The sequence below is a fragment of the Struthio camelus genome, chromosome 5 (assembly GCF_040807025.1).
Source record: "Struthio camelus isolate bStrCam1 chromosome 5, bStrCam1.hap1, whole genome shotgun sequence".
NCBI lineage: Eukaryota > Metazoa > Chordata > Aves > Struthioniformes > Struthionidae > Struthio > Struthio camelus.
In genome coordinates, this window is record NC_090946.1 from 31,562,887 (window position 1) to 31,588,235 (window position 25,349).

A 25,349-nucleotide genomic window follows, 5' to 3' on the forward strand; every position below is an offset into this window, starting at 1 on the left:
ACTCTTTTTCCCTTATCGGGATTTTTTTTTTTCCATGGTGAAAGGAACACTGTATGATCACTAAGCATAACCACCTGAGATTCAGGCATACCTTAACGTGGAACGAGAGAGCTGGTGTTTTTTTTACTTACCAATAGCTGCCAGACTACTTCTGCAGGCTGCAGAAAGGCAGTAATGCCCTCCAAGACTTCCGCTCCACATTCTTGACTGTTGAGAACTGCTTTCCTCAGGAAGCCACAGTTCACAGGTGCAAGGCGGTGACTGACGCAGCACACCTGTGCCCTGGGAGCCCTGCCGTGGTACAGCTGTGCTTCTGTCTCCTGTTGCAGACATCAACTTAACTCAGTTACCGCGAGCGCGGAGAGAGTCTAGCTGCTTCGGAAGGGCCTGCTGACAACCCGACCAGTTCCTGGTGCCCGTGGCATTGGGGATTTGGCTTGGGTGTTATTTCTGGGAGGAAAAGGCACTGTTAACACAAGGAGTGCCATCTTCCCCCATCCCCTAGCCCCCAGAGCTAGGAAATTGCAGGGAGGCTAACGCAAAACAGCTGGCCCTGCAAAAAAAATGCTTGTTGTTTTTCCCTTTTCCTTTTTTTTTTTTTTTTTTCCTTCCCCTTCCTTAAATCCAACTCTCTGTACAGGCGAGGGAAGGGAAGGCGGGCGATAAGAGGCCCTTCCTGCCTCAGCGGAGAGGAAACGATTTCCTGTATTGACCAGCAGGGATCAGCAGCTTTCGACGCCAGGCACCGCCCGAGCAACGGCCGCCTGACGCCGCTGGGGGCCGCGAGACGGGCGGGGCGGGGCGGGGCGGGGCGGGGCCGGCAGGGCGCGGCCGTTAGGCTCAGCGAGGGCGGGCTGCGGGCAGCGCCTCCTCTTCAGTTATTTCCACCCCCTCAGAAACCAGCTGCGTCAACATCTGCGCTTGCTCTAACTCCTCCTCCCCCCCCCCCCCGCAGCCTGTGGGAGTGGCCGCGGGGGGGGGGGGGAGGCTCTTTTTCGGGGAGCGCCCGGCCTCGCCGCCGTTACCTGCCACGGTCTCGCGGCGGCCGGGCGGGGGGTCGCGGCCTCACGGCCCTGCCCCCGCCGCCGTTTCGACGGTTGCAACAGCGCGCGGGGAGGGGGGCGGGCGGGGCGGTGCTGCCCCCTGGCGGCCGGGGGCGGGGGGACAGTGCTGCCAGTGTCATTTTTGTCATAAAGCAAAATCCAAGCTGACTTTGGAGCCCAGGGGAGCGGCGGCCCCAGCAGCTCCTCTAGGGCTGAGTCCTTCAGACCGAAGGAGGGAGGCTGCCTGCCGGCACGGGGCTGGGCTGGGAGCATAATGCAAGGTTAAACTCGGGGTTAGTGCTAAACGTCCAGCATCCGTTCCAGCCTGCGCTCCCGCCATCCTGCGTTTCAGTACCAGGGAGTCTGAAAATGCCACAGTTAAGCAGGAAACAAAAAAAATTTTCTTTAATCGTCTCTCAGTGCACCCTTGTCCTTCAGTACTGGTTTACAGTGACAATCATCTTAAAGAAAAAGAGCCCCTGCGGCAAGGCCGTAGTTCGCAGAAGCAGTCCGTGAGGTCTGCGGCCCATGAGAGGCAAGCAGCTTTCCCAAGGAAAGAGGTATGGAAGATGGTCCCTTCCAACAACCCTTGATATCAAAATGCTCTTGGTTGTACCCTGCTGGGATTGAAACCGATCTAAACAAATAAAATCCCTCAAAGCTCCCCAAAAATGTGTCAGCATCACTGTCCCACCCCAACCGATGGGGGTGTTATTGCTGACGAAGCCCAGCAGAGTAGCCAGGCCCCCACAGGAGCACGTTTTTCTGCATTTGCGTGTGTGCTCTGTGTGATGTTTTAGCTCCCTTATAATTGACAGAGGGTTAAAATACTTCAGAAATAGACTGACTGAAAATCAGCTGAGGGGACACCGTGAAGCAGAAAGCAATGGGATAGCTTTGGCAGAAATACTGATGTGGGTGCGAGTCAGTGGCTCGCACAGTGCTGAGCTGATGGGACTGTTTCTCCCTAAGCCCATCAACTGCGCTTGCACCTTCCAGCCTACGACCTCACTGGAAGCATGATCGGCTCTCCTCTGCCTGTGACCCCCTTCCTAAGTTTAGGTCCTACTGAGCTCCTAACCACACAACTCCACCTATGTGAATGTTTTACAGGAGTAATAGGAGGAACTGGATATGCACGGTCGCCATCCCTTGTAGGTGGCTCAGCCTCCTTTGCTCTTCAGCAAAGGAGCAAATGAAAAGTGCATGATCTGTGCATCAAGGAAGGAGAAAGGGAACAGAATACTAATTCCTTTCTGTGGCTAAGGAAACTGAGATGCAAAGGGGACGTAACTTGCCTGCTGTCAGTTCCCTCACCATTGGCAGAGATAGGTGTAGTCCTCAGCTGCTGTTCTTGGTCTAACCCTCAAAAATCTTCCTGCTGAACAGGGAGGAAAGCGTGGGCTTATAGGGTCCATCGGCAGCTCCTCCTCTCCTGCCGACATACTGGAAAAGCGCGTTGTGAACAGGAATCTCCTATGGCTCTTCCCTCTGCTAAGTGGGGGGACTAAGAGCTCCAGGACAAAAACAAACAGCCTGATTGTCCACATTAAAAACTAGTAGTTGGTAAGGAGAGCTAGATGTCTCTCCACCACTAACACCTGAACATCACACTTAGTACAGAGGTTAATGTGGGGATCAACAGCATCAGGAAAGTGGTAAAATGAGGCCATATGCAGAAAGTACGGAAGAGAGGATAGAAGCCTTAAGAGTACCAGGATATATTTCTGCTCTGTTCTTGAAGTGACGACTTCAAGAAGCCAGTGGGAAAGATCAGAGGAAAGAGAAGGATGCAACTGTGTGCCCCAGGCTGCAGACTTATTTCATAAAAATGACTCCAGGGAAATTCCCCTTTGATTGCAAGAAGGAAGTCAGCACTGATCCTATGGCACTGAGAAATTACGAGGTGGATCCAGGAAAGATATAAAATAAGAATAACATGAGATGTTGGAAACACAACAGCAGGGCAATAAAGATTAAAGAGAAGGTGAGGTAAAGGAAAAATCATGTGAAGATGAGTATACAAGATAGTGCGTACAGAACAAATAGAGAAGGACAAGAAAATGGGGCCAAAAAAATAGAAGAAAGGAAAAAAAAAAGAGTTCCTGAAAGGTATTAAGCATTTTGGTGCCAGTCCACTATTGATTCAAGTGCTTTTCGAGATCAGGGCTACAGCATCTTTCAGAGCCAATTCTAAAATATGCACTTCTGTGAATCAAAAGAAGTATACAGAACATGGAAAAATTGGCTAAAGCACATTCAAAATCTGCCTAAGCATGTCCAAAACTCTGGAAAATTGCTCCTAAGGGATAGATGAAACACACATTACTGAAGATGAACTTACACTGCTGCATTATTGAAGAAAAGTGAAGAGGATGTTTGTAACTCAGAAGGAATAAGTGTAAGAAAATGAAAAAAAGAAGAACAAGGCAACCTACAAAAGATATTTCCTCAGAAAGACTGCAAAGACTACCAATTAGCACCAAAGAAATTTTCTTCTATGTGATGTAGGTAATGCCTAGCCAACATCATTCCCTAGCTTGTCATAGGCTGCAAAGACAAACCCTAATATTTAGTAGATGAATCATCCTGTTGAGTATCCCTGCAGCAACCGCAGCCCTGGTGATCAACAGGGACGTCTCTTGCAAAGGAAGCTGGCACCAGCTGATATCAGGATCTGCGTCCAACCTGACGGCCATGTGTGACTTACCCTCAGCGTTGTGCAGTGGTTCTCCAAACGGGTAGACGGTCCTGAGCTGATCGCAATGGACGCTGTGTGCAAACTTTAGCTATATGAGAGAATCATAGTGGTACAGTTCCCCTGCTAAATTTCCTCATACAGAGAAGGCCTATATACAGATCATGGTGTCTGTATACCCTCATTGCCTTAGAATGATTTTCCTCCCATTTCTCCTAGCTGAATTCTGAGGGTACACAGCCTTCAGGGTTGCTGCCATCTTTTCACAAGTACCTATGAGAAACCAACAAAAATAAGAGCTCAAACCCACAAACTTCAAATACGAAATAGAAAATTTTGACTGAGAAGGGACAAAACGTGCAGGGAAGCCACAAATCTGAATAAATAAGCATCAATTTTATTGAATCATGAATAATTTAAGACTGGTACAATCATCAGCTTTATTCTCCATGACACAGGGGCGGGGAAGGGGGAGAAACAGGGAGGGTGAGAAAGGGGAGCATGATCTCAAACAGACCATTCACAAATTCCAATCCTAAATGAGAACTGAAAATTAAATAGGGAGAAGAGCAAATGGAAAACATCATAAACGTACACAAAATACTCAATTCCTAGTTTTTCTCTTTAAAAATGGCTAGAAAAAATTCATCAAAATGCAGCACTTTTAATCAAATATTTACATTTCTATGTTACAATGAAAAAATGTACATCTTATAGAACATATTTCATAAACTGTTCCACTGGAAACGACTAGATCAAAACAGCAACCTTCCATTTAATATCCACAAAGAGATTTTTTTTGTTTTGTTTTTGTATTTTTTCTTGAAAGAAAATTGCCACATTTAGACAAGATTTAATACACATAATACCGAAGTTAAGCATCAACAATGAAATATCAGCTTGCTTTTTCCAAAATGTACAAAAAGGCTAACCAACCCCCTCCCTCCCCTTCCCCAAATAAACCACATCTCATTTATGGCCTGTATAATTCTTGGCAGTTCTGACAGAAAGAAAACTGTTCATACTTTCAATTTATAACTCAACATGAATGTTGCATAGAATTTTGCTTTTTTCGTTTTTTTTTGTTTTTTTTTAACAAGCCAACTTTGTAGGAAAAAAAGGCAAAAAAGGAAGCATTTTGAAAAAGCCTTAAATGAGAACAAAGCCACTTAAAGAAAGACTTAAGTTATGAAAAGTCTTGATTTAAAAAAAAAAGTAAGAAACGTGCACAACAGGTAACCCTGCTTCCCGAAGTTTCAGAAAAGACACTGAATATTGTGATGCTTAAAATGACTAGCCTACTCAAAATTGCTTCTCCTACTTACTGTAATCCAAACTAGTGTCAATACAAAAGTAATAGATCAACAGTTTTTTTTTCCTGAGCTTAAGCACAGGATTAAAAATGAGAAAAAAAAAAAAAAACCATTCGCCACAAATAAAACACCATTTTAGACATGTCTTATAGGACTCAGTTAAAGGTTAGCTTAGAAATTTTCTAGGATATTAAGTCCATTTAAAGCCCTAGCCCTGCAACTGGATTTTTTACAGGCACATGCTCTGTCTGCATGGATTCAGTTGGAGGATTAGGTACCCAGATTCACAGTAGTAGCAGGTAAAGTCAGTGCTGGGAAGCAGAATTGTCAAGACTGCTGAAAAAAATTAACCTCTCTTTAAATCATCATCAGCATGCTGTGTATTTGATTCCATACAGATTTATCCCATTTTTTACAGTACCAAGAACTGGAACTGGACTAGGAACATCGGCTGAGTAATCCTCGGTATTTCATTCAATGAAATAATTGAATAGTGTTCATAAGCTTATAACAGTAACTACACCAAGCTCTTCCCCCCCACCCCCATCATTAAAATACTTTAATTTTTCTTTTACAATATTTTTCTTTAAAAAAAAAGTAATCAGCACTTAAAAGTTGTAACAGGAGCAGATTCAAGACCAGCTCAGTAAGACAAAATAAGTACAGTCATGTCACCGAAAGCCATGAGGTATAATAAAACTATCCTCTCACTGAGTCACAGAAGCATGAACTTGTCTGTTACATTACTTTAAACCCACAAGGATTAACAAGCTCTTAAAAAAAGTGTTTGTAGTAAGTTTTCTTTCTGTACATTGAAAAAACCTAGCATATTCCTGTAATTTGTTAATGTCGGCATTTATTGTTGTTGAAAAGCTTTTTCTCCCCTGCATGGATAAAATAGCTCTTCAGTGATCTATTAGCTGCGGATTGATATGAACCTGAAAAGTTTTCTCATTTCCCTCCTTTTTTTGTCACATTTAAACAAATTCTAGTATCTCATATAAACAATATTCACAGCAACTTACGATATTCCAAGAGATGACTTTAGCCCTGTTTGTTTATTTAAATAAAATCCCATAATATACAGCACTAATTTAATCAACACAATTAGTACAAAATAAGGCATCGCTTTAAAATTCAGCACCAAAAGATAGCTGGAAAGGCTAGTACAAATTAATATTGAGGACTGAAATTCTTGCTGAGGTACAGCCTGAGACAGCTGACTTTGTGGTGATGGGGTTGTGAGTATCTGCTTCCATAAAAAAGGAAAGTGCAAATTTTGTGAGGTGTTCTTGTTCCTCAACAGAAGTACAAGCCTTAACACTGATAGTGTAGGTGTGTGCGTTCAGAGAGGAGGAGAAACAAAAGCAGGTTCACAGCTCTGCCAAAACTCAAGAGCATGGCCCAGCTAAGACTTTTACAGACACAGTACCTTCCCTCCTTTTTTTCAGACCTAGATACTGTTAAAATACTATTTTCTGCAGTTAAGAAGAAGAGTCATGGAAGTAAGTGTTGTCACCAGTGTAGCACTGGAACTGTCACAGAGCTGAGTTATAATTAACCCATTTATAGTTGTGCTGATCAGAACAAAAACTCTGACCTCCAAAAAAAAGTTTTCTGAAAACAGCTGTAACATTTCATGGCAAGAATTTAAAAACTGAAAGTCTGACTAATCCCTCCGTGAGCAGGGCCTATCGTGCCTGCACGCTGCCTCAGCTCCATCTCAGCTGTAGGACTGCAGGGCCACGGCCCTTCCACTGACTCCGGCGGAGGTGTCAAAGTCACTCTCATCACTGCAAATCACGCATTAACACCACTGAAGTCAATTGAGTTACATGGATGCAAATGGGAGGAGAATTAGGCCCAGAATATCAAAGGGCTACCTGATCTTTAACGTTTAGAAGGATTGTTTGTTACACAGTGTTTGAAAAAACCTGATTTGTTCAGACTGTAAATATATTTATATATATTCCTATTTATATATATGTATATCTTTATAAACACATAATGAAAGCAAGCCAAGGTCTCAGACTGGCAAGGAGAGCAGCGCTTTTTCTTTTCACCTCTTTTTTATATTTTTTCAAACTTCCCTGTTTTGCAGCTTTGCCTTTCATGGAATATTATTACCAAGGCAAGTAATATTGTTATAGCACCAGAACTATAAAAAGCTGAGTTTAATCTACAAAGCTGATCGGTAAAAGTCCAGCCCTCACCTAAATGCGTTTGGTCAGAAGCAGCATAGGCAAAAACTTCCTCTCCCTTCTCTGCCTGAACAGTACATGGCACAAAGCTATTTGCTTCATAGCTGTGAAGTTCCCCCCTCCTTTTACTTTTTTTCTTTTAAAATGATGATTATTTTTACTGTCTTCAGTATCTTAGGCATGAGAGCTTACAGCAACTAAACAGAAAAAAACCAAAGGAATAGTGCAGTTCTTATTGTAAAAAGAAAAACAATACAAAGGTTGTTTGGGTTGCCTGCACCCAGGTTCAAGACTGACTCAAAAAAGTGTCTTGTTGTTCTTGCAGCTCTAATACTGAGATACCAGCCCAGCCCAGCCCAGGAACATGTTCTTTTCATGAGTTTGTTATTAGGATTCTTGCAAAGTGGGACAGCAATAATAGAAACAACTTATTTCTATCTGATGAAGATCACAATGTTGACTCCAGAGATGAATCAAGGATGTCATCATGATGGCTGTTGCTGTTAGAGTCACTGTCGTAACTCTGGGGACTTGAGTAGTTGGCTGCTTCTTGCAGTCTCATTAGCATGTTCATCTACAAAAGCACAGAAGTTCAGGATTATTTGTATTCTGAGGCGGAAGGGATATCCACTCCATATAAAAGTCACAGTGGCACTCACATTGCCACTGTGTAACCAAGGTAAGGGAGAAGATAGCTGGGGTAATTACTACTGATTATATGAAATGAGGTATTACATGTAAAACATGTCACAGCAGCATGCAAGTTAGCCATCAATTGTTTGTTATTCCAGTGAAGGTGAAAGTGAGAAGATCGATGCTGTCCACAGCTGTACTCCACAGGACCCTGCAAGCATCTTTCCACTATCTTGCTCTGACTTACGGAAATAGGTACACAACAGTTAAAGGAGGCCTATGTGAATGTGCTATCACATAGCTTGATATTTGTGTATATATACATGAGCTAGTGAAACCTGTAACACACTTATACAGTACTCCCAATTGTCCAGAAAAATGTACACCTCAAAATAACAGTTTCAGGGCATTCATTCATAGCTTGCACAACAGTTTCAGTAACTGCCTCCCATTCAGAAGTGCTACCTTCTAGCTCCAAGTATATATTCTATACAAATACCTGTTAATATTTCTTTATACATACTTTCTGATTTATAAATTAGACCCCAGTCACGGAGAGCACTACTTCATCTATGCAATGGAAATCTAATTTTCATTTGAGAAGAACGAAAACAGTTCAAAGAATCATTTGAAGCAATATGTCTATTTTGCAACTGTGGCAAAACAAGCTAAATCAAATGGGTCCACTATGTTATTCAAGTATGTGTAGTTAAATCATCCATTTCGCAAACTGCATTATGCACACATACAGCAGAGAGGTGCAGATGTACCTATCGAATTCCACAATGTAGAAATTAAGTTTATTATACACTTTGCCAGTCACTCAGCTCATATCCTTAAAAATGAATCTGTAAAGCTTCTGCCACTGTTTCTTACAAAACTTTATGGGCTTTCTGTGCCAACACACATTCCATGGGCTGACTTTATGACTTCCTGAGAAAGGTTTCCTTCTCATTCTAAAACTCTGAAATGCTTCTCAGCTTGTACTTTACTATTTTATTCCTGTTTTTAATCCCTACTAACAAGGAAAACTAATCAGTTCTACTGTTTAAAAAATGAGAACTTACCAAAGGATCTCCCTCAGCATCACTCACTGGAACTTGTTTGCTGGTTGAGCCTTCCCTTGACATTGAGTAGCCATCAAACCCCACATCTTCAGGCCTCAGCTGTAGTAGAGGAGGCCACTCATGGTGCTGTGGGGTGGCTGCCCAGGGATAAGTGTCCATTACCCATTTGGCAGGATCCTCCCAGGGAGCTCTCCTCCCATACAGCTAGAAAAGTACAAAGGCATCTTTTAAATCATTGCTGTTAGTCTACCATTTCATTCAGTGTTTATGTAACCAAATGAAGGTGCCATGATTCTTCCATTGCAGAAAAAGCTTTCAAGCAGGCTTGAAGAAAAGTGAATGAGATTTTCACTATCCAAATGACACACAGAGTTCCAGCTATTTTTAACGGCAAGTGACTTGGAAGAGGCTGACCACCTCCTTCGCAAATACAGTGCCCTTGACAACACTTAAAGAAAAAGAAACCTGAAAATAACCTCACTTCAGAAAGTTTTGGGCTTTTTTCCTAATTAAACAAGGTAAACACACACTAGAGGCCATTAACATTCCTATCTGCTTTGCAACAGCAGCTGGCTTACCTAATTTTGCTATCACTGTGAAATTACATAGGAGGAAAGGTGATACCTGTCATCAAGCAATAATGATGAATGTCATAGCAAAGGTTTTTCAACACAGGGGAATTTCTTCGTACTCAACCAAGAAAAGTGCCAGAAGAATTTGGCTATGTTCATGTTCCTATTTTAAGTAGGTATGCCCTACTTCAAAGACATTTTCTGTTTTGAAGACTGAGTTGCTGAGTCCCGACTCATTCTACTCCTTGGTCTATTCAGATAGGTTTGCCATAATTAGGTAAAAAAAATTCCTTTTAATGCCCCATGACGTTCAAAAGTAGAAGCACAACTTCAAGCAATTTTCAAGTTTTCACTTCTGCTTTGCGAATTTCTGAGCCAAACAACTTTCAGGAATTGGACTTCCTCACTGGCATTTTATCACCTGCATTCAGAGAACTCTCACTTTCCTGCACAACGCACAGTGGGAAAAAGCAGGGGTACAACAAGGAAACTTTCAGCTCTTTGAAGGATCTAAGACTACCTCACCTTCTTCATCATTTTTTCCTTTTTTCTTTTGGCACCCATTTTATTATCCTCCCCGCTGCCAAACAGGGAAAGCTAGCGCAAACTTTTGAGCTTACCAGTGCTGTTCTTTACATTGGCATATATCATTGGAACATTCTTGCACCTCAGAGGCTAACTACTTTTTCCAGTCCAAACAAGCCCCCAGAACGCTGCATCTGAACAGCATGCAAAGGACTGACTTCAGTGAGATGCGTGGTTCAAGAATCCAAAGCTGATTTTTCCGCACAGCAGCAGAGAGTTTCCACAGATATGCATCTGGCAAGTGCTGTCAGAACGGCACTGTGACAAAGATTCCTAAGCAGTATTACACAATAGTAATACCTTTCACTATGAATTTTTTCATGCAGTTCACAGCCTAACCCTTTGAAAACTAATGATTGTGTTAAAATACACAGGCTAAATGCAGTCTTTTATTTATGCTCTGCTAGAGCTTTTCTGTAAGAGTTGCATGAAACTTAAGTTTAAGTAAAAATTGGATAGTGGATGTGAATGCAAACTCTGTAGTCAAATGCCACGCAGAAATCACGAAGCATTACATTTCCCTAAATACCAGCATCTGCTTTATTCTGAAACAGAACCCCAGCAGTCATAGCACAGAGCACGTTTGTCCAGCAGGTGGTGCTAGGCAACCTGAAACAGCTTCTCTCACAAAGGAAATATTCTTCATAACCCTTGAGCTGCAGTGTATTATTTCCCCAACATAATGTCTTCTGGCAGTGGTAATCCGGATCTTCTTAATCTTCTTAATCTTGTTCCCGAATTTATGAACAATACATGACAGTTGTTAACCAGAGATAATTTTATATTTTTCACACAGTCCTTGCTACCTAGAAGGTCCATGTGTTCCTACCTCACTTCTGAAAATTAGCTAATCAGTAGAATTCCCACTTCAATATACGAAAGAATCACGTAACTTCAGCAGCTGAAAAACTGAATTACTAACTTACTATTCCCTTCCGCAGCAACCACTTCTGTGTATCCCTTTCACAGGCATGTTTTCTAGAGCAAAAAGGCGTATAATACTAGGAGGTAAGAATCCCCCAGGTTGGTTCTCCAAGCACCAAAGAAAAAGCATGAGAGTGTGAGTGAAGGTGGCAGGAAGCCACAGGGACCCTGGGTCCCCTTTTTGCTGGTGCTGCATTCTCGATCCATACAAGTGCGAAGAACAAGGGTTTTATATAACCTTGTAATTTTTACATCCCTGTTTTGAAGAACAGAAAACTCAGCAGCTCCAACGGGAGCAATTATTGTAAGGATCCATTTGGCTCACTTGTCTTTGACCCAAAATCATTCTCTGAATGAGAAACAGAAATATAAAAATAGTACAGTTTAGATCCACAGAGATCAGAGTGAAATCAGCAGTCCACCCTTCCTTTCTGGCAGGCAGTTTCATATGGGAAGATACATTCTCAAAGGGGCCTTTGTGGGTGTGGGGGACAGGAAAAACCCAAAATGAAACACACATTTCTAGCACAGCTTGTTAATTAGCAGAACCCTGGCTACTCTTTGAGGACTGAAGACATATTCTTATCCACAGACTCAGCAAAAGAAGAGTTCTGGAGTAAACTGAGGAATTATTTAAATGCAACTTATTAGTGATATTTGGGGAAACAGGATCAGAGTAGAAAGAGAATCAAAAGCAAAAATTGAGAAGCTGAAATCCTTAGACTTAGAATGCACACCATTCAAGTAATCAAAAGAAAGATGCAGATAGTAGGCAAAATACGGAAGCAAGCAGATGGTTTTAATAATTGCTATTCTTTCTCTTCATTTTTAATGTTTCAGTGCTTTCTACACCTACTGATGTGAGAGCCTCAAAGCACAATGTCAAGAGCTCCAGCATCACTGTGAATATCAGCTTTCTTCGTTTCAGAAGGAAACAAAGTCACAATCTGTCTGTTCCCTCGTTTTAGGGCAAAGAGATTACTGGCTCCCATTACCTTCCTTTAAAGGTGCCCCATAAAGAAGTTTTAAGTAAAGTGGTTCTACTTTGCATTTTCCCTCTTCTGGATGTTAAAAAAAAGGTCCAAGCAGTTTTCTGTTCTATTTTAGTGAAGTTCTTTTATCCGTGTTCTACTTTAGGACCTATCACGTTCTTTATGTCTAAGTGCCTACCACAATCATCTCAAAGAAAATGAGGCCTCAAGGCACTGATGAAATTCAAATGGTTAATATGGTTTCCAGAAAATTGGGTCAAAACTTGAAGAATTCACCTATTCAGTAGAGTTCTGAGGAGCCACTAGTAAAAGCTCAGTTTGCTGTGAAAGGGCTGTCCTCTCTCACTCTCTGTTAAATTGTATAAATTCCCGCTGTAGAATTAGCAAGCAAAACATAAGGTTCTTCTTAACCAGACAACATAAAATCCTTCCCTTTTCAAGTACGCAGACTGCTGTGTCTTCATTCCTTCTCCATTTTCTGCCAACTACTCTGATGCAGACAAGAGCAGAATCTCTAATACAGAGCGAGTACTGCACAGAAAGAAACACAACAAAAAAGGCAAAGCCAACCAAAATCCCAGTATTTTTTAACAGAAAAGGATACTTTAATACTTTTTCACATATCATAACGGTAAGTTATTCTGAAGAATACTGTAACGCTGAGTTCCTAAGAAGTATCAAAACAGAAAGGACTATTCTTCATAAAGATGAAGGAACTATTCTATCCAATAATCTTTCCATATAGCCCATAACTTCTTTGACTTATTTCTGTTTCAGAAAGACCTCAGACAGAAATGTATTTGAGGGAAAACAGTTAATTATTCTTACTAATAAAAACTCCAACACTACAGCAGAATCTCCTGTAAGACCAAGTCACATTTTAGTTTCCTTTTGAATAAACTGAATAGTTTGATCTTCTCATCTTTCTCAAACAATGTTTTCTGTATCTTAGACAATACTTATTGCTTTTTTCTGAACACTTTTCACTTTTTCAACAACCTTTCTGAAATGCTGACATTATAAGTTTTAATTCCACTCTCTAGTGAGTCTTTTCACATACAGAAGTACTATCCTCTTCCTATCTTTATGAGATATAATCATAGATTATGCCCTCAGAATGGAATTTGTCCCTTACCAAAACACAAGCTTCCAATGCATTGCCAAAATTAACTATTTATTCTCCATTCGTTTTTTAGCCCTTTTCCAGACTTTTTTTTTTTTTCCAGACTCTCAGCTGTGATTTACCTTTTGTTTCTGTGTGTGTGACCTTGCATTCAGCTCTACTAAAAAAAATAACTTTAAAATGAGCCCATCTTACTAACAGATGCTGCAAGGGGAAAGCTTCAGATTGCCCTCTGTCCTGGCTGTCCATGTTATGAAAATAGAGGGAGTTGAGTTTTTTCGCAGAAAAAGCTTTATTAAAAATAATTTCATGTATACAATTCCCAGAATTTACTGATTTTTGATTGTGCTGTCTCCAAACTACCTTTAAAATATGTGCTGCCATGCTTATTCTGCGAACAGAGAACTGAAGCATGAGTGACCTTTGGTCATTTTTTCCACAGTTGCCTAGCAAGTCAGTAACAGTCTCATGTTGAACCCTCGTCCTAATTCCAACATGTATTTTTTATAGTCACACAGACACACTAAGTACAGGCAATTAATGATGTCGTCACTACAGGCTCCGAAAGAATTATGAAGGAATCCAATCAAAAATTCATCCTATAAATTGAGAAATAATCAAAGCGTCACTGATATTGATCCTATCACTCATTAATATGTTTCCTTTCATAAACGGCTTTGTTCTCCCTCTGTTGGAAGACCTGATCTATGTTGAAAAATCATACATAACGCAAGTTAATGACTGCAAGCGTTTTTCAGATGCTCAGCACAATTTTCAGGTGTACTTCTGGAACAGATTATTGCAAGATATTCATATGCCTACCTCCCACTAAAAACATCAATAGTTTGGCATCTAAGCACATTTCAGAAATCTAACCTGGACATTTTGTGCTTCCAGTCCATATTTCAAAATGGCTTACATATTGAAGAGAATAATTCCCCCTGAAATTTTTGACTCTTTAGGCTAAATTTCAACCGATATTTAAGTATTTAGTGGGCCAAGTTATATCCACAGAAAAAGTTGTCATTGTTCAGTTTTATCCAGTGCTATGTTGCCTTTTGGATAGATACCAGTCAAGATGCCTTTTGGATAGATACCAGATAGATCTATGATTTTTCATGTTTGTCTGCTCACCTGTAGCCCTTCTCTAACTGCCTCCAGGAGATATGGGATGATGGAGTAGTTCCACAAGTCGGTAAACCAAACTCTAGAACCATCAACATCTATTGGACAAGAGAGGAAGAGCCGTGGACCTAGAAAGGGGAATTCACACATTACATTCAAATCATGATCATGATATGCATCAAAATAGGCTCAAACAACAACTTCCAAATCTCTAGAGAAAGGAGCCCACAATGAGAGAATAAACGTTGCTATCTGGTGCATTGCTCTTCCTGAGTGTTTAAAAATTTTTTCAATCAACTTGTAAAAGTATAGCTTTTCAGAAGAAAACAGTTAATCAGATCTCATAACGCGGTGTGTATCAAGGACTTAACGCGGTCTATTAAAAAGAGTTTAGAAACTTCTCATACAATTTTCTTGAGAGGACATTGCAACCTAAATGTAGGGTTTTAAAGAAACCATTTTTACCTGATGCAGTACAAGGAAAGAGAATATACCCGTTTATATTGGTCCAGAAATGTATTTGTTGTCAAAACGGGCAAAACACTTACCAATAGTAACATCAGAGGAGCTGTGAGCCTCCAGGAACTTGTTCAGATGTTGCCAGACCTTGGGAATCCAATCAATGATTTTAACCAGCTCTGCATTTCTCATCCTGCCACTGATTTCTGTTTCAATTAGCTTTCTTCTCAGGAAACGACCAAGAAAGCCCTTGACTGGCTCAGTGTGGTTAGCACATAGCACCCATCTACAGTAGGACAGCGGGAATGTCTGTCATTTATCTTTCATACTAGAGAACATAACCATTCTGGCTAAATTATGCTTATTATTTCTAGCTGATTATCACGATCAAAATGGGTTATCCCAGGTATATAGTTTTCCTAGCAAAAAATATTCTGAGTTCACAAGATTAAACATTTCATGTTTTGATTTGCTTCTTTTTATTTTTCATCCAATATCTGCTTCACCTATTATCATATTATCATATTTTAAATTTGTTTGAGGATATAGTATCTTGAACAACCTCTGAAAAGTAAAAGTTTTATGAACTCTAGTTATTTTAATAACAGAATCATAATGTAAAGCTGCACATGTTAGGGCAACAACTAGTACAGAATGGTATTTCTCCTTCAGCTTGCCATTTCAGCTGATAAGAACAACTTCAGACGACTCAGTAGCCCTTACACTCTTGCCACTTCAAAAACATAAATGAGAAACATGAATAAACAGTACCTGAAATTATGGTGAAGTTGAAGATTAGGTGTTGAGGAGGTGGCTTGGTTCATTGTGCCAATAATATATGGACTGTTAAAGAAAAGAAAACAGGCAAATCAAACCTGGAAACTTTGCAGAAAACCCCCCACATTTTAATAAGATTATAACATTAAATAAGGACTATTCAACCCTCTTTTACCTAAGTAGGTGTTTACAGTTATACTAAACCAGATTTTCTGAGAATCCAAATTACAAGAACATTAAATTATGAAAGCAGAATGAAAGTCTCAAAACAGAATCTTTCATTAAAAACAGGCTTTTAGTACGGAAGATCTCTTGCATGAAAAGAATGCAGTTTACCCATACCCTCTACTACTTTTTTATTATAGAAGAATTGACAGTTTGATGAAGTAAAAGCTCTGAGGCGTTTATGAAGTGCTGTCCATAACATTTTTTCTGGCCATCTCAGTTCACTTTATCAAATTAATCCAGAGTTCATTTTGTGATTATATTTTGGACTGTGGTTGTCTGACTGCAGTGTACAGGGATTAGGAATGTGGTTCTAATATTTCTTTACCATTTGTGGTACTTGCAGTTTAGAAGCCCATTAAAGATCTCTCCTAGGGAGCTAACATGATGCAAATTATCCAAAATGATTACAAGAGGCATATCCACAGCATTATTTTCACTATTACACTGGTCTGCTAGGTTCGACAGGTATTGACGGAGTTCCTGCAAAGCATACACAAAAAAGAGTTTTCATCATATTCTTTGTAAAGCCAGTTAAGACAGAGGAAGATGAACTACTGTATTTGTCATGAAATCTAAAGCAAGAGAACCTGCCATCTTACCAGTGTCCGCATTCTCCTCATAGAAATACAAAAATATGGTTCTCCTTCTCTTCTGTATATTAAAGATTGGAAGACTACATTAGAAATCCTGCATGGGATAAGGCCCTCGAGGAGGTAAGATTTTGTGTTTTGGTTTATGTTTTTTCATTTGTGCTGTTCTAATCTGAAGCTTAGAGGTCTGAAACATATTTTTCCTTCTTTTCAGGAACTTGTTCAAATCTCTATATCCTAAACCAGACAGTTGCTTTATATTCCAGCTAGGTTTGTTATAGGTTCTTGCAACTGTATTTCTATCTAAGTAAAGCACACAGAATTAATCTAGAATAAAACACTCCTCAACAGAAGCCAAATTTAGATGCCTTCAGTAACAACATAAAAGAATGATGAGCTCACAGTGCTACTGCTGGGTGACTGGGTGTGGTTGAAATGCTCTCACCATCTTTAAAGCATTTATTACATAGCATGTCTCAAATTATACCAGTGGGCTACAACCACACTTTTAACCAGCTCTTTTCTCCAGAGCAAAATTTGCCTAAGGCCATCAAATATACCTTTTTTTTTTTTTTTAACCTAGAAATTCACTGGAGGTATATTCAGCAAAACCAGAAGTACATAAAAAGCAGAGACATGCCTTACCAGCTCAGGAATGTGTCTGGACAACAGTAACTACAGAAACCGCATATGCAGATTACTATTACTGACACTTGCAGCTGCAGAAACTCTGACAGCCTAGGATGCATTTGATGGTTTTTGGAAAAAAGCCCACATGCAACAGGGATCACTGAGGTTGCTGGGAATTTTATGCAGGTGTTAAGTTCCTCAGGAATTCTCAGGCTCCTAGCCACTTGAAAATCATGACACCTTTAGGTGCTTAAATACACACCTGGAAGCCTACTATTTCAGGCCAATAAGTAGGTGAAACTGCAGATTTGAAAACCTTATTCCCTTCAAGACCCATACACTGCTTGTAAAAGGAAGGTAAATTTAAAATAACATTAGCCTATTTTTGATGAACTAAAACAGAAGTAGGCTCTCATCTCTTATATACAGTAACATTCATTGGGCAAGGATGATTTCTGTTTCCTCACCTTACTAGATTTATGGTCCACATTGAACGTTGCAATAATTCCATCCGCCAACTCCCTGCCCTCTCTGAGGACCATATACTCAGAAAGACGATTTGCCAGGTACGTTTTACCAGTGCCGCTAGGGCCAGACAAGATAATCCGCCTATGCTCCATCAACAGAGAGACGTAGCGCTGCAGTATAGGCTTTGGGATCAGCGATTCAAACACCAGGCAGTCCAAACTGTTCTCACAGATACCTGCAAAAGTAAAAGATTCCTCACTTACGGGGATTCCTAACTTTTTCTAAATTACTTACATTTTAAAAAGTTTTTTTTACTATGTAGTTGTAATGCTGAAAAGTATCCTATTACTGAAGTCTGAACAAAATCAAAGTTAGCTGAAACAACTGATCAGGCACCACAGAGAAGTGAAAAATGTGATTTTTCTGCATGTACCTGGACCCAGTAATAGCACGAGAAACCCTCAAAATGTAACTCTGAAACAGTGGATTTAGACCTAATGTAACCAAGCTGTTTCTTATTCTAGACATAAATCCTCTCCCTGCCTCTGGCACCTCTCACGATGGAGCGGGGCAGATACATAAAGCAATTACAAGGAGAGCAGAAGTGGCTGTGAGCTTAGTGTGCAACTTGTAGTATTTCAGCTTTCCCAGTTTCCAAACTACTCAACTACAATCTGTTGTGTCCAAGCCCTTTTCTGGCTAAAAGTTATCACAAAAATGATTCAATTATCCACACACGAACCATCTGTTTCACTGTTATTTTGTCATGTGCAGTACGTTTATCCAGAATTTACCTGTTTACTTTTGATTCTGTAGATGAAAAAACAGCTGTCATCAACTCCCCCTACTTTCCCAAACACTTGTAATTAAACTCCTCCTCTGTATGCTGATAGTTATCTCTCCTAACATAAAACTCCTACTGATAAGCATTTACGCAATATCAGCAGTCACTTTAGGCAGAATCGGCTTGGGGAAACGCACAACGCTTGAAAATAAACAAAAGAAAAGGAAGTTGGCAGATCACACACAGACAGAAAGATTTGCACCCAATGGTTGGAATATTAAATATTTATATAGGCAGCTTTATATCTCAAAGGTATAAGTGAATAACTGATTCCCATAAATTGATTCAATACATTTATTTTTTATTGAAAAATGTTATCGCATATGAACCTTCAAAGTACAAGTCAAGCCACTGCAAGTTAAATATAAGGTGAGATTGCAGCTTTATAGATACGGCTAGGCCTTAAGTAATATTCTGATTGAGATTATACTATTAAATAATGTATTCTGATTAAGCAGAAAGCTCTGGGTTTGCATCAAGCCTCAGTAAACTGAGGTACTTCCTGGCTTATTTTGTCTTTCTCCTTGCTGCACAAGGTAATTGATTTCTTACACTAATACTCAGAAATCAAAATACTTTCAGTTAAATGCCACAGCCACACTCTGACCTTGAGCTGCAGAGTCTGGCATAGCTCACAAGTATTGTGCTACTCTATAGCTCTGTGTGGGTCTATGCTAGGTACGTCACTGGCATAACTTGGGGCAAGCTGATGTACATTCAAAATACAGTGGCTGAGGATTTGCCCTCAAACCTAGTTTCATTACGGTCCCGTAAAAATGGTTCCCTGAGAAACCAAATGGGCTTAATGGAGAAATATAAACATTACATTCTCATCAGCATCACATAATGAAACTGATGCAAATTTTGAAAACCATACATTTCGAAAAAGCTTATTTCAAAGAAGATCCAGATCTTAAGACATCATGGATTCTGGATCCTTCCTTACCTAAGGAGAGACTCTTAAGTAAGTTAAATCAAGCCTAATCTTTTTTATTCTGCATAAAGGAAAGAGCAAATATAGCTGTTACATAGAGGTGAATGAGATTCTGAGGATTTTATTTATTTGGAATAGTACTGTCCCAATTCTACGGTGTCGCTTGCAGTGTGAGGCGTTTCCAGCATGATTCGAGGCATCAGTTTAAGACCTCTGGAGAAAACTGCTATGTATATAATTATTTCTAGTGCTACAGGTTGAAAATTTGCTGAATTTATAAACAGACACTAAATCTCCGCAGTGCCTAGCGCTGTCTTTATCAAACGGCAGACAAGGGCTACAATGCCAGTAAATTCAACAGAGGCAGCAAAAAGAAACACAATAAAAAGGTGTCACTCCTCTGAGTTTCTTGGTGCAGGAGATTTTGATAAAATTGTAACTACTGAGAACTGTGACAGAGGGATCAAGTATATTACCTTTGATAGTAACTGAAATGGTGTTGTTTTCTCCAACTAGGTAGCCGCAGGGCAGGAGCTCAGGTGTCTCTGCACTATTTGTGCGTTTGATTTCTCCAATGCTATAGCCCAGAACGCTGTCTGAATTCAGTCCCAGCTGACTCACTGGATCCACATGAATGATATACTCCTATGGTGAAAAAGGGGTAGGAAAATTTAGGCAACATTGTAATCTTTGTGCCTGTTCTATGCTATAACAGCAATAAAACCTTCCAAGCTAAGTATTGCTTGGTACTGTCAAAATCCTGTACAAATGCTACCAAGTTAATCCTCACAAAGACCATATGGAGTAGGCAAGTAACTGCTATGTACAGATGGGGAACCTAAGGAAAGCAGAGTTAGCTGACTTGTCCAAAGTTACGCACTGAGTTTTTGTCAGAGACAAGGCTGTCAGAGAGGAACAACATTCAGTTCTTCTTGGATGTAAACCCAAATTCCAATCAGGATGCATATGATGTATATCTGAGCCCCTGTATAGGCCTCCTGTTGTCAAATATGTTGTGAACACTGAATGGGAGAGTTCAAATTCACAGCACATTGTACTCACTTACCTTAAACAACCGCCTAACAACACCATCTAGAACATCCCATTTGGTCTTGCCACTGACTCCGATGCAGCCAATGAGGAAGGTGCGGGGCCTGGAATCCTGAATGCACACAAGCATCAATTTAAGTTAATAAATCCTAATAATGTCAGACAAGCCTGCATAAGGTAATTAAAATACTGTTTGTTTTTTTTTAAATTGTCGTGTGTCTTTACCACTTTATGTGGTGAGCTCTGAATGCTATATAAAATTGTATTTGCTACTAAACATGTTCTACAGTGCTGGAGTAACAAATTGAAAGGATACTTTAGCGGCACCTAAATGTTAAATAAAATGTATTTAATAGTCAATCTATGAAGAATTCAAAAGCTTCTAGGAGAATTACAGCTTATCGAAAAGGAAGAAATACTCTTAACAAGATTCTAGTGAGAAATGTTCATGGCACATTCAGTTTTCTGTGACTTCTCAGTCAAATGTGTTACACTACAGAGTTTTGTCCTATTTATTTCTAGAAATGCTGCTGCAGACAGAATCCAATGAAATTATTAAAAAGTCTATAATTTATGCATTATATCTGGTATATTACAGCATTTTAGTTGAACATTTTGTTTCTGATTTCTCAGGCAGAGAAATAAAACTGGAATCCAACTCATTCTTCTATAGTTGCACTTGCTACGAAACAGTCACTGAAGAAAAATTGATTTCCATCGTAAGACTTCACATGCAATGCCACATCAGGAATCATTTTCACATGGTAACTTTACTGACTGTGAACATACAGTGGAGTCCAACAGAATTAGCAAAATAGTCATACTGTTAATTTACTTATTCCAGGCTGTAATTTATTAATGCAAAACTGGTATGTAATGGAAAGAAGATCTATTGAAACAATTTTATTTCTGATTTTCAAGTTTTTGACACCCCTTTACTACACGCATATACAAGGGATATCAAATTATTTCTTAAATGCACCTTTACTTTGGAAGAGGTACTCACAATGCGAGATAGCAAGGTCAGTGCTTGGCAAAGACTGTGTAGTAGACAGATGCATGCATTACACATATGGAGTGGGCTGCAGTATACAATACTTGAAATGTATTCGAGTGTCTAGGATTCTTTAAATTACTGGGTAATGGAAAACATCTGAAAGAAGACCGATTCAGAACATGATGCTTGTACCTCTGAGGACAACCTGAACTACAATGATAAGGTACAGATCTCCCAGTTTGGATCCATCAGTTCCTGCGGAAGACAGGTGCTCCTAACGTTTCCAGTGCACCTTATCTACATTTCGGATTATTTCCATTATTAGTTAAAATCGTATTAAAGCTTCAATAACAGAAGGGTCCAAGGGCTTTCTGCAACATTTAACATACCAATCCTAAGCATACACTATTCTGAGGTGAAGGTTAGTTTGTTAATTTCCTTGAAGCTGAAGAGGGGGCCTGGCTTTCAGAGATACCAAAATGCTTAAACTGCAACGTATCACCTACACCACTGACACATGGTTTAGACTAGCAATCCTACGTTACTGACACTGGTTAGTGCCAGTGCTGAGGGCACCAGTGAGAAATTGTAAAACACAAAACAAAACAAAACAAAAAAACCCCTATTGCAGACTAGTCCCATAAGGCAACCTGAGGCAGAGTTGCTGGCATTCAGCAGTTCTAAGGGACTGAGAGCTTAGTGAGCGCTTTGTCTATCAGTAGTGGTACACTGGCGAATTATTTTGCTGAGAAAATTTTAAAAACGTTTTGCAAATAAAAGTCTGCAAAATAGATTGGAACATGGCAGAGAATTCAAATCCAAAGTCACTTATATTTCAAAGCTCAGGACAACTCACCTCCTTCCATTTCATTTCATCCTGGAAGTTGACAACTATTTTAACATGCCTGCCTCCTTCTTTTCGAGCAGAGCCATCACCAGTGTCATCTAACAGCATGTCTGTGAACACAAAACATTAACAGCTGCACAGCTGTATCTTGACAACAAGGTTTGGTTTACACTCATGCTTCTAACTGTAGTCAAACAAAACACATCTGGGCGTCCTATGCCCAGAGGTAAAATGTGAGAACCAGGTTTACTGACTTCCCTACCAAAAATGAAGATCACTCTTAAAAAGGGAAGGTCACTGAAAATTATTAGTCAGTTACTCTGTATCTTCCTTCCTACAATGTTGCACATTTCCCCCAGGGAAATGTACACCATTAAATGGCTCTGAACACAGCTCTCTGTAGCTGAGCTCATAATTGGACAAACCATGCTCTGGGGTGTAGCAGACCTACGATGACATTCGAAGAGAAGGCTTTTTGCCAGCTTCTGACATATTTCCACACCTTAGCTGTTAATAATTCTCATGCTTTCATTTTCATGCTTTCATGGCTAACCAAACCGAATCTTCCAAGTACAGGATAAAACCTGCCCACCGCCTTTCTCATTAAACTCACCGAGACTGGTTGACTCCGTGAGGTTCAAACTGTGTTGAGAGAGACCGACCGAATGTCTTGGGGAGGATGAAATGGAAACCTGAGACTGAGCCCTGCTACAGCTGCCGTGGTTTTCAGATTTCAGCCGATCATTTTCTGCTTTTAATTTTTCAATCTCACTCTTCAAAAGACAAGTCAGTAGTTAGGAGGCAAGTGAAAACATACACTTAAAAAAGAGTAACAAAAGTAACTGAAAATTAAACATTAGTTTAGTAGAAATGCAATTTTCATAATATTTTAATTTATTTTAATAAAGTCATGATCTTAAAATATTTTAACATCCCTTCCATAAAAGTTTTCAAAGTATCCTACAAAACATGAATACATGGGAATTTACTAAACACTGAAATGCAGCCACTTTAAGGTAGAGCACGGCAACTGTTTAAGAGACTGCTGTTAGTCAATGAAACGGTCTCCCCACAGGTATCTAAGGTTGAAATTATTACAGTTGCAGAGTTCAGGAAGGCAAAATTCATTCAGTTTGATTTTTAACTAAGCACTGGGCATAACACTGTTAGAAAGCAAAATGGGACTTCTAACAAGCAAGACTTCAGATTTACTTTAAAATCTGTACAGGGTGCGGGATGACCAGTCTTCAACACATGAACACACACTGTAATATTTGGGGTGGTTATTTCCTACCTGCATTCTGTTCATCGCCTCCCGAAGCTGGTCAAGCTGATGAGCAGAGCTAAGGGCTTCCAGACGAATATCAGTCAACTTCATCTCCTTGTCTCTTAGCTCATTGCGTAGCTGCATGACTGTTTCAGCTTCACTGTCAGTGCATTCAGAAATACTGCAGAAGATTGAAAAACAGGGGTTAAACTAGACCACTTGTTAATTTTCATATAGTATTTCACTGGCATTTATTGGTAAAAGGAAAAAAAATTATCTTATTCTGCAGAAGAAGGCAACAGTTTTGGTTTATTGCATCAGTGATAAGATAAATCAGGTGTCCAAGAAGTCATGGAAAAATTAGAGACTAGTCAAACAGATAAGTCTGAAGGTAATTTTTCTTTAATTAGTATATCAAATAGAATTCTGGAAATCACCCACTATTGGATTGTGTTCATTTTTTTTCATGGTAGTTGCCATAAAGGAGATATTTTAAAGCCAAAATCTAAGTAAGTTAAGGGTGTGCAGGCAGTAGCAGCAGTCAGTTGGAGATTGATGAGTTTACAGAAAGATTTAAAGCTCACCAGGTGTGCACAGCTGGGTTTCCCTGAAATGTTCTGGAGGGCTTTGGAACTCTACACCTACTCAAGCATGATAAATTCCTGTTCACTTTAAGGCACTCATGCTTAAAAAATTTTTCGTGGCGTTCTTCTTCCCTCCTCCCCCGGAAAGATTCTGGATGAGTAACATTTCAACACACATGTAAGTGTATCTACATAAAGATCAACTACACAGCTGCATGCTTTGAGGGAGACTTCATTTAAAATGTCTCTGCCTAAGACAGGTTAGTGAGAGATGTTTTCCCCACCAAAAAGCCCATAAGCCAAAATACACACACAGTCTTTCCCTCAGTTCATGTTTTTGCTCTTTTCTTAGTCTATGTTTAGCCTTTTGGCTTTCAAGAGTCTTGTCAAGATGAGATGTATGCACATAATATTTTGACTGACGATAGACGGGACCATCATTTGACAATTTCCTGGCACTAGAGCTCTAAAATATGATTTGCTGCAGTCACCAGAAATTCATCAAGTTAGGGTCGAGAGACTAGAGAACCTTTATAAAATTCACAGGAGATTATCCTCTGATACTAGCATTTCACCACCATTATTTGGCTGAAAACTATTGCTATTGTTTTCACCTCTTCACAGGAAAACAAGTGATGGACAAAAATTCAGGTTTGGATACTTATTCAAATACATTTGATTTGAAATCAGGCTAGAAGTTTTTTATGACATCTACAAGCTCGTAAGGCCGTCTGATAATTACATGTTTGACAGTGCGATCTCTGACAACTTTCTGCATTTATCCTACTCAAGTGAAGAAGCAACTGACAAAACTGACAGAAAATCTGTTTTACAAAGTTTTCCAAGCATGCTGTAAATGTGAATTTAGACTCAATAGTGCTCTAAGGCAATTGTTTAACTTCATTTCATAGGTGGCCAAAATGAAACATCACAATTGTGTGCGACTTTCCCATGAATGGAAAGGGAGTTAAGCAACAAACCAAGAGTCCTGACTTTAAAGCCTATATTTCATTCTCATACAAACACAAGCAGACGGGTATGGTTTGGTCATACAGATAAGCCCATCTAATAACTTGCTACTACATAAAGCAGCAATTTTTTTTGTTCTCATTCCTCATCCCCTAGCCTGCTCCTGGCTGTGCTGTCATGCTGCCACGTCAACTCTGGAACTCATCAGATTCTTCACTGAGCCAATTCAATTCACTAACCCAGGAGAAAAATATTCACATTTTTGTCATATTATTTTTCATATAATTTATCATGTTCAACTGGCTCAGTGGAACTGCTTGATAAGTAGCAGAACCAGTGCAAGGGAAGCATCAGGCACAGGTGTGGGGAGCTACAGAAGGAAGGAGGAATAGATCATCTCCATTTATCAGATGCAAGATGTTAGATCAG

At 39.8% G+C, this 25,349-nt stretch overlaps 1 protein-coding gene across 3 annotated transcripts in view; it reads right to left on the minus strand.

Moving 5' to 3' along the window:
• Nucleotides 1-4,836: 4,836 nt before the first annotated feature.
• The window catches only part of NAV2 (neuron navigator 2), a 245,424-nt gene continuing 224,911 nt past the window's right edge, over nucleotides 4,837-25,349 (minus strand). For all 3 annotated transcript variants that reach the window (XM_068945366.1, XM_068945365.1, XM_068945364.1), the window contains 12 exons: nucleotides 23,395-23,548; nucleotides 22,714-22,873; nucleotides 22,110-22,210; nucleotides 20,273-20,368; nucleotides 19,683-19,851; nucleotides 17,428-17,663; nucleotides 16,066-16,220; nucleotides 15,507-15,578; nucleotides 14,825-15,021; nucleotides 14,286-14,404; nucleotides 8,956-9,159; nucleotides 4,837-7,829 (listed from right to left, as the gene is read on the minus strand). In XM_068945366.1, the coding sequence (XP_068801467.1) occupies nucleotides 7,704-7,829; nucleotides 8,956-9,159; nucleotides 14,286-14,404; nucleotides 14,825-15,021; nucleotides 15,507-15,578; nucleotides 16,066-16,220; nucleotides 17,428-17,663; nucleotides 19,683-19,851; nucleotides 20,273-20,368; nucleotides 22,110-22,210; nucleotides 22,714-22,873; nucleotides 23,395-23,548 (1,789 nt within the window). In that variant the 3' untranslated portion in view covers nucleotides 4,837-7,703. The remainder of the gene's footprint in view (nucleotides 7,830-8,955; nucleotides 9,160-14,285; nucleotides 14,405-14,824; nucleotides 15,022-15,506; nucleotides 15,579-16,065; nucleotides 16,221-17,427; nucleotides 17,664-19,682; nucleotides 19,852-20,272; nucleotides 20,369-22,109; nucleotides 22,211-22,713; nucleotides 22,874-23,394; nucleotides 23,549-25,349) is intronic.